The sequence below is a fragment of the Oncorhynchus gorbuscha genome, linkage group LG24 (assembly GCF_021184085.1).
Source record: "Oncorhynchus gorbuscha isolate QuinsamMale2020 ecotype Even-year linkage group LG24, OgorEven_v1.0, whole genome shotgun sequence".
NCBI classification, from domain to species: domain Eukaryota; kingdom Metazoa; phylum Chordata; class Actinopteri; order Salmoniformes; family Salmonidae; genus Oncorhynchus; species Oncorhynchus gorbuscha.
The window spans coordinates 64,097,138-64,113,291 of NC_060196.1; the positions used below are offsets into that span (position 1 = coordinate 64,097,138).

A 16,154-nucleotide genomic window follows, 5' to 3' on the forward strand; every position below is an offset into this window, starting at 1 on the left:
CTGTGTAGGTAGGACACAGAGACACACCTGTGTAGGTAGGACACAGAGACACACCTGTGTAGGTAGGACACAGAGACACACCTGTATAGGTAGGACACAGAGACACACCTGTATAGGTAGGACACAGAGACACACCTGTATAGGTAGGACACAGGGACAGACCTGTATAGGTAGGACACAGGGACATACCTGTATAGGTAGGACACAGAGACACACCTGTATAGGTAGGACACAGACACACCTATATAGGTAGGACACAGACACACATACACACACACACACACACACACACACACACACACACACACACACACACACACACACACACACACACACACACACACACACACACACACACACACACACACACACACACACACACACACACACACACACCTGTGTCCTCTGATATGGAGGGACGCCCCAGCCGTCCCGTCGCCACTAGCAACAAGTCCTAACGCATCGACCCCGGCAACCAGTCCAAACGCATCGACCCTTGCAACCAGTACAAACGCAGCCATGAGGCACACAGGTGGTAGTACTGCTACGGGTCAAACACACACACACACACACACACACACACACACACACTCCTTGAAACCCGCTGGTGAGGCAGATGTTCACCTGTGCAGCCACCAGATGTTCTGTTAATCAGCCTGTGGCAGCAAGCAGGGAACATTTTGTTAGAAGATACAGAATGGAATCCACTGTGTTAGACGATTCAACACAGATACAGAATGGATTCCACTGTGTTAGACGATTCAACACAGATACAGAATGGATTCCACTGTGTTATAGACGATTCAACACAGATACAGAATGGATTCCACTGTGTTAGACGATTCAACACAGATACAGAATGGATTCCACTGTGTTATAGACGATTCAACACAGATACAGAATGGATTCCACTGTGTTATAGATGATTCAACACAGATACAGAATGGATTCCACTGTGTTATAGACGATTCAACACAGATACAGAATGGATACCACTGTGTTAGACGATTCAACACAGATACAGAATGGATTCCACTGTGTTAGACGATTCAACACAGATACAGAATGGATTCCACTGTGAGTGCCTTGCATTACATATTTTCGTGATTTCATGATATTTCAGATTTCCGTTCTCTAAATGATCATTTGTTGGTAAATGTTCTTCTCTCTCTTTATTTGCCTTTCTCGCTATTTCAGTTAGTCTCCCCCTCCCTCTCCCCTCCCTCTCCCTCTCCCCCCTCCCTCTCCCCTCCCTCTCCCCTCCCTCTCTCTCTCTTCCTCCTGTCCAGTACAGTGTGGTGGTAATCTGACCCTCTCCCTCTCCCCCTCCCTCTCCACTCCCTCTCTCTCTCTTCCTCCTGTCCAGTACTGTGTGGTGGTAATCTGACCCTCCCCCCTCCCTCTCCCTCTCCCCCCCTCTCTCTCTCTTCCTCCTGTCCAGTACCATGTGGTGGTAATCTGACCCTCTCCCCTCCCTCTCCCCTCCATCTCCCCTCCCTCTCTCTCTCTTCCTCCTGTCCAGTACCATGTGGTGGTAATCTGACCCTCTCCCCTCCCTCTCCTCTCTCTTCCTCCTGTCCAGTACCATGTGGCGGTAATCCGACCCTCTCCCCTCCCCTCCCTCCCACTCCCTCTCCCCTCCATGTGGCTCTCCCTCTCCCCTCCCCTTCCCCTGTCCAGTACCATGTGATGGTAATCTGACTCTCTCCCCTCCCTCTCTCTCTCTTCCTCCTGTCCAGTACCATGTGGTGGTAATCTGACCCTCTCCCCTCCCTCTCCCCTCCCTCTCTCTCTCTTCCTCCTGTCCAGTACCATGTGGTGGTAATCTGACCCTCTCCCCTCCCTCTCTCTCTCTTCCTCCTGTCCAGTACCATGTGGTGGTAATCTGACCCTCTCCCCTCCCTCTCCCCTCCCTCTCTCTCTCTTCCTCCTGTCCAGTACCATGTGGTGGTAATCTGACTCTCTCCCCTCCCTCTCTCTCTCTTCCTCCTGTCCAGTACCATGTGGTGGTAATCTGACCCTCTCCCCTCCCTCTCCCCTCCCTCTCTCTCTCTTCCTCCTGTCCAGTACCATGTGGTGGTAATCTGACTCTCTCCCCTCCCTCTCTCTCTCTTCCTCCTGTCCAGTACCATGTGGTGGTAATCTGACTCTCTCCCCTCCCTCTCTCTCTCTTCCTCCTGTCCAGTACCATGTGGTGGTAATCTGACCCTCTCCCCTCCATCTCTCTCTCTCTCTCTCTCTCTCTCTCTCTCTCTCTCTCTCTCTCTCTCTCTCTCTCTCTCTCTCTCTTCCTCCTGTCCAGTACCATGTGGTGGTAATCTGACTCTCTCCCCTCCCTCTCTCTCTCTTCCTCCTGTCCAGTATCATGTGGTGGTAATCTGACCCTCTCACCTCCCTCTCCCCTCCCTCTCTCTCTCTTCCTCCTGTCCAGTATCATGTGGTGGTAATCTGACCCTCTCACCTCCCTCTCCCCTCCCTCTCTCTCTCTTCCTCCTGTCCAGTTCTATGTGGTGGTAATCTAACCCTCTCCCCTCCCTCTCTCCCTCCTGTCCAGTACCATGTGGTGGTAATCTGACCATCTCCCCCTCCCCCTCCCTCCCCCTCCCTCCCCCTCCCTCCCTCCCTCCCTCCCTCCCTCCCTCCCTCCCTCCCCCTCCCTCCCTCCCTCCCTCCCTCCCTCCCTCCCTCCCTCCAGTACCATGTGGTGGTAACCCTGACCCCCCCTCCCTCCCTCCCTCCCTCCCTCCCCCTCCCTCCCTCCCTCCCTCCCCCTCCCCCTCCCTCCCTCCCTCCCCCTCCCTCCCTCCCTCCCTCCCTCCCTCCCTCCAGTACCATGTGGTGGTAATCTGACCCTCTCCCCTCCCTCCCTCCTCCCTCCCTCCCTCCCTCCCTCCAGTACCATGTGGTGGTAATATAACCCTCTCCCCTCCCTCTCTCTCTCTTCCTCCTGTCCAGTTCTATGTGGTGGTAATCTGACTCTCTCCCCTCCCTCTCTCTCTCTTCCTCCTGTCCAGTACCATGTGGTGGTAATCTGACCCTCTCCCCTCCCTCTCTCTCCCTCCCTCCTGTCCAGTACCATGTGGTGGTAATCTGACCCTCTCCCCTCCCTCCCTCCCTCCAGTACCATGTGGTGGTAATCTGACCCTCTCCCCTCCCTCTCTCTCCCTCCCTCCTGTCCAGTACCATGTGGTGGTAATCTGACCCTCTCCCCTCCCTCCCTCCAGTACCATGTGGTGGTAATCTGACCCTCTCCCCTCCCTCTCTCTCTCTTCCTCCTGTCCAGTACCATGTGGTGGTAATCTGGCCCAGCGGACCGGTACCATCCTGTCTCCTGGTTTTCCTGAGCCCTATCTCAACAGTCTCAACTGTGTCTGGAAGATCACGGTCCCGGAAGGATCAGGAATACAGGTATAAACCTTCAACTGTCTGGACTGTCCTCTAGACTGTCCTCTAGACTGTCTGCTAGACTGTCTGCTAGACTGTCCTCTAGACTGTTCACTAGACTCTCCGCTACACTGTCCACTAGACTGTCCTCTAGATTGTCCTCTAGACTGTGCTCTAGACTGTCCGCTAGACTGTCTGCTAGACTCTCCGCTAGACTCTCCGCTAGACTGTCCTCTAGACTCTCTGCTACACTGTCCACTAGACTGTCCTCTAGACTGTCCTCTAGACTGTTCGCTAGACTGTCCTCTAGACTGTCCTCTAGACTGTCCTCTAGACTGTCTGCTAGACTGTCTGCTAGACTGTCCTCTAGACTCTCCGCTACACTGTCCACTAGACTGTCCTCTAGACTGTCCGCTAGACTGTCCTCTAGACTGTCCGCTAGACTGTCCTCTAGACTGTCCGCTATACTGTCCGCTATACTGTCTGCTAGACTCTCCGCTAGACTCTCTGCTAGACTGTCCTCTAGACTGTCCTCTAGACTGTCCTCTAGACTGTCTGCTAGACTCTCCTCTAGACTGTCCTCTAGACTGTTCACTAGACTGTCCTAGACTGTCCTCTAGACTGTCCTCTAGACTGTCCTCTAGACTGTCCTCTAGACTGTACTCTAGACTGTCATCTAGACTGTCCGCTAGACTCTCCTCTAGACTCTCCTGTAGACTGTCCTCTAGACTGTCCTCTAGACTGTCCGCTAGACTGTCCGCTAGACTGTCCTCTAGACTGTCCGCTAGACTCTCCTGTAGACTGTCCTCTAGACTGTCCTCTAGACTCTCCGCTAGACTGTCCTCTAGACTGTCCTCTAGACTGTCCGCTAGACTCTCCTGTAGACTGTCCTCTAGACTGTCCTCTAGACTCTCCGCTAGACTGTCCTCTAGACTGTCCTCTAGACTGTCCGCTAGACTGTCCTCTACACTGTCCTCTAAATATTTAATACAGTCACGCTCCTCTACAAGCTTTTTATCAGCTTGTCACGAGTCTCTCTTTTTATCAGACTTTCATTCATCAAAAGTTACCTGAAGTCAAGCTGGATTTTACTCCTAGTTGATGCATTAGAAGTCCACAACCGTCCACCCATCACTGTTCTTCCACTGTGTTCAGGACAAAAAAATATGATGTTTTACTGAGTTTATATGAGTCACCAACAGAGTTTTCCAGACGTTTTTGTTCCTCAAAAGTGTTCTGAAGACAAGCTCCTGCAGTCTTTCATCCTCGGTAACATTTTACTAAATGACATTCATTTTAATTGTTATAAAACATTATGAATTTACCTACACTACAAGATGAGAGTATCACAAAACCTTTTCTTTTAAAGATCTCAAAGAAGAGTAGGCAAATGGGAGCACAAATGTACTTAGGCTTTCATTTATTTTTTCAAAGGACACAACTTGTGTCAACAACTTGCCAAGAAACCAAAAACATGTTGAAAGAAAACTACAACGTCAACGTTGGGCCCAGCAGGATAAAACTACAACGTCAACGTTGGGCCCAGCAGGATAAAACTACAACGTCAACGTTGGGCCCAGCAGGATAAAACTACAACGTCAACGTTGGGCCCAGCAGGATAAAACTACAACGTCAACGTTGGGCCCAGCAGGATAAAACTACAACGTCAACGTTGGGCCCAGCAGGATAAAACTACAACGTCAACGTTGGGCCCAGCAGGATAAAACTACAACGTCAACGTTGGGCCCAGCAGGATAAAACTACAACGGCCCAGCAGGATAAAACTACAACGTCAACGTTGGGCCCAGCAGGATAAAACTACAACGTCAACGTTGGGCCCAGCAGGATAAAACTACAACGTCAACGTTGGGCCCAGCAGGATAAAACTACAACGTCAACGTTGGGCCCAGCAGGATAAAACTACAACGTCAACGTTGGGCAGGATTTGCTGTTAAAATAGGAAGATATGCAGGCTACTGCAACATTGTCAGCTATATTATGAAAAACATTGTAGTTAATCAGTTAAAAGTATCTGGTTGATGTTGCAATTTCAATTACTTTACAATTACTTTACAATTACTTTACAATCATTTTTTAAACTTGTGTTTAACAAAACTTGTTTAAACTTGTTCCTTTACTTGCGTTTTAAATCAAGCTAACTAACGTTATTGTTATTTGCAGTAGATAGCTATGTTTGCCACATGATGAGCTGACATCTCTTCTCCCATTTTATGTTAATCTTCTTCTGATTTCAGCTATATTATTGGCTGGCACGAGCTCTCAATATCATCCCATTGGCTCTCCAAACTGACCATGAAATTTCAGCTACCGTGCAGTCAGAAACTATTCAGACCCCTTGACTTTTTCCATATTTTGTTATGTTAGAGCCTTATTATAAAATGTATTACATTGTTTATCCCCCTTATAAATCTACACACAATATCCCATAATGACGGAAATACCTTATTTACATAAGTATTCAGACCCTTTTCTATGAGACTTGAAATTGAGCTCCGGTGTATCCTGTTTCCATTGATCATCCTTGATTTTCTACAACTTGGAGTCCACCTGTGTTAAATTCAATTGATTGGACATGATTTGGAAAGACGCACACCTGTCTATGTAAGGTCCCACAGTTGATAGTGCCTGCCAGAGCGAAAACCAAGCCATGAGGTCAAATGAATTGTCTATAGAGCTCAGAGAGGCACCTAAAGACTCTCTGACCATGTGAAACAATATTCTCTGGTCTGATGAAGATTGAAACCAAGATTGCACTCTATGGTCTGAATGCCAAGGATCACTGTTAGATGAAACCTGACACCATCCCTACGGTGAAGCGTGGTGGTGGCAGCATCATGCTGTGCGGATGTTGTTCAGCAGCAGGGAATCGGAGACTAGTCAGGATCAAGGTAAAGATGGACGGAGCAAAGTACAGAGAGATCCTTGCTGAAAACCTACTCCAGAGCGCTCAGGGCCTCAGACTGGGATGAAGGTTCACCTTCCAACAGGACAGCAACCCTAAGCACACAACCAAGACAACGCAAGAGTGGCTTCAGGAATGTCCTTGAGTGGCCCAGCCAGAGCCCGGGCTTGAACCTGATCGAACATCTCTGGAGAGACCTGAAAATAGCTGTGAAGTGACGCTCCCAATCCAACCTGACAGAGCTTGAGAAGATCTACAGAGAAGAATGAGAGAAACTCCCCAAATACAGCTGTGCCAAGCTTGTAGCGTCATACCTAGAAGACTCAAGGCTGTAATCGCTGCCAAATGTGCTTCAGCAAAGTACTGAGTAAAGGGTCTGAATACTTTAATATTTCAGTTTTTTGTATATATACATTTGCAAACATTTTTAAAAACCTGTTTTGAGTTGTCATTATGGAGTTTTGTGTGTAGATTGATGTGATAAAAAAAATATATATTTTTTTAGAATAATGCTGTAACGTAACAAAATGTGGAAAAAGTCAAGGGGTCTGAATACTTTCCGAATGCACTGTGTGTATACAGTACCAGTATTGACTGTTAGTGGAGGACCTAGCAATCAGGCATGATTTCACCCTATTATAAAAGTGGCAGCCATTGAAATCGGTGGTAGGATGAAAAAAAACATTGTGGTTTGTCCTCGGGGTTTCGCCTGCCATTTCAGTTCTGTTATACTCACATTATTTTAACAGTTTTAGAAACGTTAGAGTGTTTTCTATCCTAGCTTCTGGGCCTGAGTAGCAGACAGTTTACTTTGGGCCCTTTTCATCCGGACGTCAAAAGCCCCCCAATCCCAAAGACGTTTTAACTTCAAAAAAGCTTTTGCCTGAATTTGGCTTGAGGTTCTGTAATACAAAATGATGGAAAGTTTTTGTGGGAAAAACATACATTATAAAATCCATGTACATCTTAAAATTGGCCAAAAATATTGAACGAATTCCACAGGGCCATTGGTTGAGATGGGGATACAGCTTAAGCTCCACCTTCTTCAACATATGTATCAACGAATTGGCAAGGGCACTGGACAGTCTGCAGCGCCCAGCTTGGCTAGAATCTGAACCTAGATCTTCTGCACAAAATCTGTCAGACCAGGACCCAGTTGCCAGAACCAAAAATACAGGTTCCATCTCGACACTTTTGCCCAAGAGAAAAAAATAACAATAAGACAAAAAATGTTAAATACCTAAACATCAGCACCGCAGGTAACTTCATCAGGTAACTTCATCAGGTAACTTCATCAGGTAACTTCATCAGGTAACTTCATCAGGTAACTTCATCAGGTAACTTCATCAGGTAACTTCATCAGGTAACTTCATCGGGTAACTTCATCAGGTAACTTCATCAGGTAACTTCATCAGGTAACTTCATCAGGTAACTTCATCAGGTAACTTCATCAGGTAACTTCATCAGGTAACTTCATCAGGTAACTTCATCAGGTAACTTCATCGGGTAACTTCATCGGGTAACTTCATCAGGTAACTTCATCGGGTAACTTCATCGGGTAACTTCATCGGGTAACTTCATCGGGTAACTTCATCGGGTAACTTCATCGGGTAACTTCATCGGGTAACTTCATCGGGTAACTTCATCGGGTAACTTCATCGGGTAACTTCATCGGGTAACTTCATCGGGTAACTTCATCGGGTAACTTCATCAGGTAACTTCATCAGGTAACTTCATCAGGTAACTTCATCAGGTAACTTCATCGGGTAACTTCTCATCGGTAACTCATCGGGTAACTTCATCGGGTAACTTCATCGGGTAACTTCATCGGGTAACTTCATCGGGTAACTTCATCGGGTAACTTCATCGGGTAACTTCATCGGGTAACTTCATCGGGTAACTTCATCATCGGGTAACTTCATCGGGTAACTTCATCGGGTAACTTCATCTTCATCGGGTAACTTCATCGGGTAACTTCATCGGGTAACTTCATCGGGTAACTTCATCGGGTAACTTCATCGGGTAACTTCATCGGGTACTTCATTCAACTTCATCGGGTAACTTCATCGGGTAACTTCATCGGGTAACTTCATCGGGTAACTTCATCGGGTAACTTCATCGGGTAACTTCATCGGGTAACTTCATCGGGTAACTTCATCGGGTAACTTCATCGGGTAACTTCATCGGGTAACTTCATCGGGTAACTTCATCGGGTAACTTCATCGGGTAACTTCATCAACTTCATCGGGTAACTTCATCAGGTAACTTCATCAGGTAACTTCCACAAATTTGTGAATCTGTGAATAAGCTGACAATGCCATCCAAAGGTTATATTAATAAATTAATATTAAATTAAAATTAGACACCCCAACCAGTTAAGTTCTGGTTAAAAATATTTGAATCAGTTGTAGAACCCAGTTGTAGAACCCAGTTGTAGAACCCAGTTGTAGAACCCATTGCCCTTCATGGTTGTGAAATTGAGATTCCATGCAGAATTCTTCAAAAACATCCTCCGTGTCCAAAGTAAATCATCAAATAATGCAGAGCAGAATTAAACCGATACCCGCAAGGTATATAAAATTAATAAAAATCAGAAAAGAGCCGTTAAATTCTACAACCACCTAAAAGGAAGTGATTCCCAAACCTTCCACAACAAAGTCATCACCTACAGAGAGATGAGCCTGGAGAAGAGTCCCCTAAGCAAGCTGGTCCTGGGGCTCTGTTCACAAACACAAACACACCCTACAGAGCCCCAGGACAGCAGCACAATTAGACCCAACCAAATCATGAGAAAACAAAAAGATAATTACTTGACACATTGGAAAGAATTAACAAAAAAACAGAGCAAACTATAATGCTATTTGGCCCTACACAGAGAGTACACAGCGGCAGAATACCTGACCACTGTGACTGACCCAAACTTAAGGAAAGCTTTGACTATGTACAGACTCAGTGAAGCAAGATGTATTATATTGAAATAATAATAAACGTCTTTATTCTTTTGTGTAATATTTACTGTTATCGGTCATTTCACTATTTCACTATTTGTTTGTCTGTTTCACTTGCTTTGGTAAACATGTTTCACACACACACACCCTCCCACACACACACACACACACAGACCCTCACACACCCCCCCCCACCCACACAGACACCCCCCCACACACACACTTGCTTTGGTAAACATGTTTCACACACACACACAGACCCTCACACACACACCCTCACAGACACCCCCCCACCCTCACAGACACCCCCCACCCTCACAGACACCCCCCCCACACACACCCCCCCTCACACACACACCCTCCCCTCACACACACACAGACGCTGCTTCTGGAAATCTGAGTGTGGGTAGACCATACTCCCTCCTCTCTTTCTCTCCCTCTCTCCTCCATCTCTCTCCACAGTTAACACCAGAGAGAGAGGAGAGAGAGAGAGAGGAGAGAGAGGAGAGAGAGAGAGAGAGAGAGAGAGAGAGAGAGAGAGAGAGAGAGAGAGAGAGAGAGAGAGAGAGAGAGAGAGAGAGAGAGAGAGAGAGAGAGAGAGAGAGAGAGAGAGAGAGAGAGAGAGAGAGAGAGAGAGAGAGAGAGAGAGAGAGAGAGAGAGAGAGACAAAACCGCACCCTAATCCCTATATAGTACACTGCTACCCTTTAGGTCAAAATTAGTGCAGTATGTAGTGAATAGTGTGTCATTTGGGATGTATGTGCAGTGTTGGGTCAACTAAAGCCTCTCTCATCCCCAGACTAGAGGGAGGGAATTATATTGTTCATGTTGTTATTAGTTTCTATTCCCTGTGTTTCAGTCTTGGCCCTTCGTCTCTCCTCTAATTCTAGGCGATTTTAATATCTTGTTGTTTCTGTACAGTATCCTATGTCTTGCATTTGATGATAAGCCAGCAGTTTAACAGCAGTACAGACGGTCTAATAGACATAGTGGTTTTGTGGGGGAAGAAGATTTTATGCCAAGTGGTTGAGGAGAGAGATTTTAGCATCTCCACAGTTAATTACATTAGGCACACTTTCAAATCACATTGTATTTCTCACATATTCCGAATACAACAGGTGTAGGACATTACCGTGAAAATGCTGACTTACAAGCCTTTAACCAACAGTGCAGTTCAAGAAATAGAGTTAAGGAAATATTTACTAAATAAATTAAAGTAAAAATAAATAAAAAAGTAACACAAGAAAATTACATGACAATAACGAGGCTATATATGTCCCGGTAGTTAGTTAAAGTCATTTGACTTTCCCGAATTGGATCCTTTTGAATTTATACCAGAGGCAGAAAAGAGGACTTCTAGTCCAACTCAGGCACACCATCCATCGCTTCCGAGTATATTACTTGCTTACATTATTATTATTATACATTATTATTGCTTACATTATCGCTAATGTTCAGTCTCTGGACAATGAAGTAGACGAGCTCAGGACGAGGATCTCCTTCCAGAGAGACATCAGGGACTGTAAACTCTATTTCACGGAATCATGGCTCTCTACTGTCCTCAGTCAAGGCAAAGGCAAGCTTTTTCAAGCAGAAATTTTCATCCTGTACCTCTAACTCCAAATAGTTCTGGGACACTGTAAAGTCCATGGAGAACAAGAGCACCTCCTCCCAGCTGCCCACTGCACTGAGGAAAGTCCATGGAGAATAAGAGCACCTCCTCCCAGCTGCCCACTGCACTGAGGATAGGTAACACGGTCACCACTGATAAATCCATGATATTCGAAAACCTCAACAAGCATTTCTCAATGGCTGGCCATGACTTCCTCCTGGATACTCCAACCACGGCCAACAGCACCCCCCCCCCCCCCGTGCTACTCGCCCAAGCCTCCCTAGCCTCTCCTTTACCAAAATCCAGATAGCAGATGTTCTTAAAGAGCTGCAAAACCTGAACCCGTACAAATCAGCTGATCTTGACAATCTGGACCCTCTCTTTCTGAAACTATCTGCCGCCATTGTCGCAACCCCTATTATTATCCTGAATCCCCACTGCGCAGTCATCCCCCTTCTCAAAGGGGGACACCCTGGACCCAAACTGTTACAGACTGCCTAGTCAACAAACAGATCACTGACCATCTCGATGCAATATGGTTTCCGAGCTGGTCATGGGTGCACCTCAGCCACGCTCAAGGTACTAAACTATATCGTAACCGCCATCAATAAAAGACAATTCTGTTCAGCCGTCTTCATCGACCTGTCCAAGGCTTTCGACTCTGTCAATCACCATATTCTTATTGGCAGACTCAATAGCCTCGGTTTTTCTAATGACTGCCTCGCCTGGTTCACCAACTACTTTGCAGACAGAGTTCAGTGTGTCAAATCGGAGGGCATGTTGTCCGGTCCTCTGGCAGTCTCTATGGGGGTGCCACAGGGTTCAATTCAAGACTCTTTTCTCTGTATATATCAATGATGTTGCTCTTGCTGCGGGCGATTCCCTGATCCACCTCTACGCAGACGACACCATTCTATCTAACCTAAAAAAACGAGCTTCAATGCCATACAACACTCCTTCCGTGGCCTCCAGCTGCTCTTAAACGCTAGTAAAACTAAATGCATGCTTTTCAACCATCACCACCCTGGATGGTTCCGACCTTGAATATGTGGACATCTATAAGTACCTAGGTGTCTGGCTAGACTTTAAACTCTCCTTCCAGACTCATATCAAACATCTCTAATCTAAAATCAAATCTAGAGTCGGCTTTCTATTCCACAACAAAGCCTCCTTTGCTCACACCGCCAAACTTACCCTAGTAAAACTGACTATCCTACCTATCCTCGACTTCGGTGATGTCATCTACAAAATAGCTTCCAATACTCTACTCAGCAAACTGGATGCAGTTTATCACAGTGCCATCCGTTTTGTTACTAAAGAACCTTATACCACCCACCACTGCGACTTGTATGCTCTAGTCGGCTAGTCCTCGCTACATATTCGTCGCCAGACCCACTGGCTCCAGGTCATCTACAAGTCCATGCTAGGTAAAGCTCCGCCTTATCTCAGTTCTCTGGTCACGATGGCAACACCCATCCGTAGCACACGCTCCAGCAGGTGTATCTCACTGATCATCCCTAAAGCCAACATCTCATTTGGCCGCCTTTCCTTCCATTTCTCTGCTGTCCTGTGACTGGAACGAATTGCAAAAATCGTTGGAGACTTTTATCTCCATCACCAACTTCAAACATCTGCTATCTGAGCAGCTAACCGATCGCTGCAGCTGTACATAGTCTATTGGTAAATAGCCCACCCATTTTCACATACCTCATCCCCATACTGTTTTTATTTATTTACTTTTCTGCTCTTTTGCACACCAATATCTCTACCTGCACATGACCATCTGATCTTAATCTTCTAAATTGTAATTATTCGCCTCCTCTTGCCTTTTGCACACATTGTATATAGACTCTTTTTTCCACTGTGTTATTGACTTGTTAATTGTTTACTCCATGTGTAACTCTGTGTTGTCTGTTCACACTGCTTTGCTTTATCTTGGCCAGGTCGCAGTTGTAAATGAGAACTTGTTCTCAACTAGCCTACCTGGTTAAATAAAGGTGTTCTCAACTAGCCTACCTGGTTAAATAAAGGTGTTCTCAACTAGCCTACCTGGTTAAATAAAGGTGTTCTCAACTAGCCTACCTGGTTAAATAAAGGTGTTCTCAACTAGCCTACCTGGTTAAATAAAGGTGTTCTCAACTAGCCTACCTGGTTAAATAAAGGTGTTCTCAACTAGCCTACCTGGTTAAATAAAAATAAACAATAAATACACAGAGAGTGAGAGTGAGAGAGTGAGAGAGTGAGAGAGTGAGAGAGTGAGAGAGTGAGAGAGAGAGAGAGAGAGAGAGAGAGAGAGAGAGAGAGAGAGAGAGAGAGAGAGAGAGAGAGAGAGAGAGAGAGAGGCAAATTGAGTTCACATACTGACTGGTCTTCTGATCCACCAACTTTTGTTTAGGTATCTGTGACCATCAGATGCATATTTGTATTCCAAGTCATTAGAAATCCATAGATTCATTTTTTTTTCAATTGACTGATTTCCTTACAGTCTATATAGTGGTACTACTATTACATTTACATTTACATTTAAGTCATTTAGCAGACGCTCTTATCCAGAGCGACTTACAATTAATAAAATCGTAGCAATTGTTTCCTGTTGCATTTATATTTCTGTTCTGTGTATAATTTCGAATCTGAAGTGCGAGAATAGAGCCAAAACATTTTTGGGATGGAATAAAACTTAGACACGTTGGGACCTTTGTGTCCCTTGATATTCCCTCTCTCTGAACCTCTGCGTTTTGCTCTGCTCTTGTTAAGGTTTAGGAGAAAGAGAAGAGGAGACGAGAGGAGAGGAGAGATGACAGTAAAGAGGAGGATGGGGGAGAGAGACTCCTCTCCTCTCCTCTCCTCTCCTCTCCTCTACCTCTTCTCTCCTCTCCTCTCCTCTCCTCTCCTCTCCTCTCCTCTCCTCTACTCTCCTCTACTCTCCTCTCTCATATCTCCTCTCCTCTACTCTCCTCTCTCATATCTCCTCTTTCTCTCTCCTCTCCTCAGATCCAGGTGATCAGTTTTGTGACTGAACAGAACTGGGATTCTCTAGAGGTGTTTGATGGAGGAGACAACAGCGACACCATGCTGGGGAGCTTCTCAGGTGAGTCTATCCTTCTCTATTTCTGTCTCTTTCTCCTTTTCTCTTTCTATGTCTTCTCTTTCTCTCTCTCTCTTTCTATGTGTGTTGGTGGAGTGTTTGCACCATGCTGTTTAACTTAGCTGGGGATGGGGATGGTTAAAGTATTTTTTTCAAAACCACCAAATATATCCATGACTCCCATGAGTTGCTCAACACTACCACCACAGCCTGTCCGTTTCCGTTACCAGTGAGTATCCCACCTGTTACTCTCATGCTCAATAGATGAAACAGAGAAAAGCAATACTCACTCGAGCTCAAAGAGAGGAGAAGCAGGTATATTAGAATGCGTACTGTTGAAAAGGTTTATTTTAGAGATTTATTTTAGAGATCAAGTGACTCATTAGTTTATCCTGTGTAATGTTTAACCTCGTCATATAATATATACTATAGAGCTCTTCCTTTTGTTTCTCCTTTTTGGAACCGGGTTTAAATTGTTTTGTGGTGAAACACACAGGAATCACAATGAAGAAAACTTCACCATGGTGTTAAGCCAATCAGAGTGATTCAGAGCAGGCCATGTGACCAGGGTGTAGTAGAACCAGGAAGTATGAACCGAAGCCAAGGATTCCATCAGTCCTCTGGCTTCAGTGATCACTTCACTGTAAAGTCTATAGCTGTTATATTAGATGTGACAAATATCATGTTTTATTTTACCTTTATTTAACCAGGCAAGTCACTTAAGAACAGATTCTTATTTTCAATGACGGCCTGGGAACAGTGGGTTAACTGCCTGTTCAGGGGCAGAATGACAGATTTGTACCTTGTCAGCTCAGGGATTTGATCCAGCAACCTTTTCGGTTACTAGTTCAATGCTCTAACCACTAGACTACCTGCCTCTAACCACTAGACTACCTGCCTCTAACCACTAGACTACCTGCCTCTAACCACTAGACTACCTGCTCTAACCACTAGACTACCTGCTCTAACCACTAGACTGCCTGCCTCTAACCACTAGGCTACCTGCCTCTAACCACTAGGTTACCTGCCTCCAACCACTAGACTACCTGCTCTAACCACTAGACTACCTGCCTCTAACCACTAGACTACCTGCCTCTAACCACTAGACTACCTGCCTCTAACCACTAGGTTACCTGCCTCTAACCACTAGACTACCCGCTCTAACCACTAGACTACCTGCCTCTAACCACTAGGTTACCTGCCTCTAACCACTAGACTACCCGCTCTAACCACTAGGCTACCTGCTCTAACCACTAGGTTACTGCCTCTAACCACTAGGTTACCTGCCTCTAACCACTAGACTACCTGCCTCTAACCACTAGGTTACCTGCCTCTAACCACTAGGTTACCTGCCTCTAACCACTAGACTACCTGCCTCTAACCACTAGGTTACCTGCCTCTAACCACTAGACTACCCGCTCTAACCACTAGACTACCTGCCTCTAACCACTAGGCTACCTGCTCTAACCACTAGACTACCTGCTCTAACCACTAGACTACCTGCTCTAACCACTAGACTACCTGCCTCTAACCACTAGGCTACCTGCTCTAACCACTAGGCTACCTGCTCTAACCACTAGGCTACCTGCCTCTAACCACTAGACTACCTGCTCTAACCACTAGACTACCTGCTCTAACCACTAGACTACCTGCCTCTAACCACTAGACTACCTGCTCTAACCACTAGACTACCTGCTCTAACCACTAGGCTACCTGCCTCTAACCACTAGACTACCTGCTCTAACCACTAGACTACCTGCTCTAACCACTAGACTACCTGCTCTAACCACTAGACTACCTGCTCTAACCACTAGACTACCTGCCTCTAACCACTAGGCTACCTGCTCTAACCACTAGACTACCTGCTCTAACCACTAGACTACCTGCTCTAACCACTAGACTACCTGCCTCTAACCACTAGGTTACCTGCCTCTAACCACTAGACTACCCGCTCTAACCACTAGGTTACCTGCCTCTAACCACTAGACTACCTGCTCTAACCACTAGACTACCTGCTGCCCCAGTTGACCACTAGCTACCTGTTAACCACTAGACTACTGCTCTAACCACTGAAACAAGCTTGCTGACTATGAATAAACGCTACCTATCTGTTGCTTAACCACTAGCTACCTGCCTCTAACCACTAGGTGTGAGTACCTGCAACCACTAGACTACATCTGTCCTCATACTATCACCACTGTA

The 16,154-nt window shown here is 46.0% G+C and overlaps 1 protein-coding gene across 1 annotated transcript in view; it reads left to right on the forward strand.

The window, feature by feature from the left end:
• LOC124012291 (CUB and sushi domain-containing protein 2-like) overlaps window positions 1-16,154 on the forward strand; it is a 463,539-nt gene that overhangs the window by 263,303 nt on the left and 184,082 nt on the right. Inside the window, exons 30-31 of the mRNA XM_046325753.1 lie at window positions 3,284-3,408; window positions 13,859-13,955. Of these exons, the coding sequence (XP_046181709.1) occupies window positions 3,284-3,408; window positions 13,859-13,955 (222 nt within the window). The remainder of the gene's footprint in view (window positions 1-3,283; window positions 3,409-13,858; window positions 13,956-16,154) is intronic.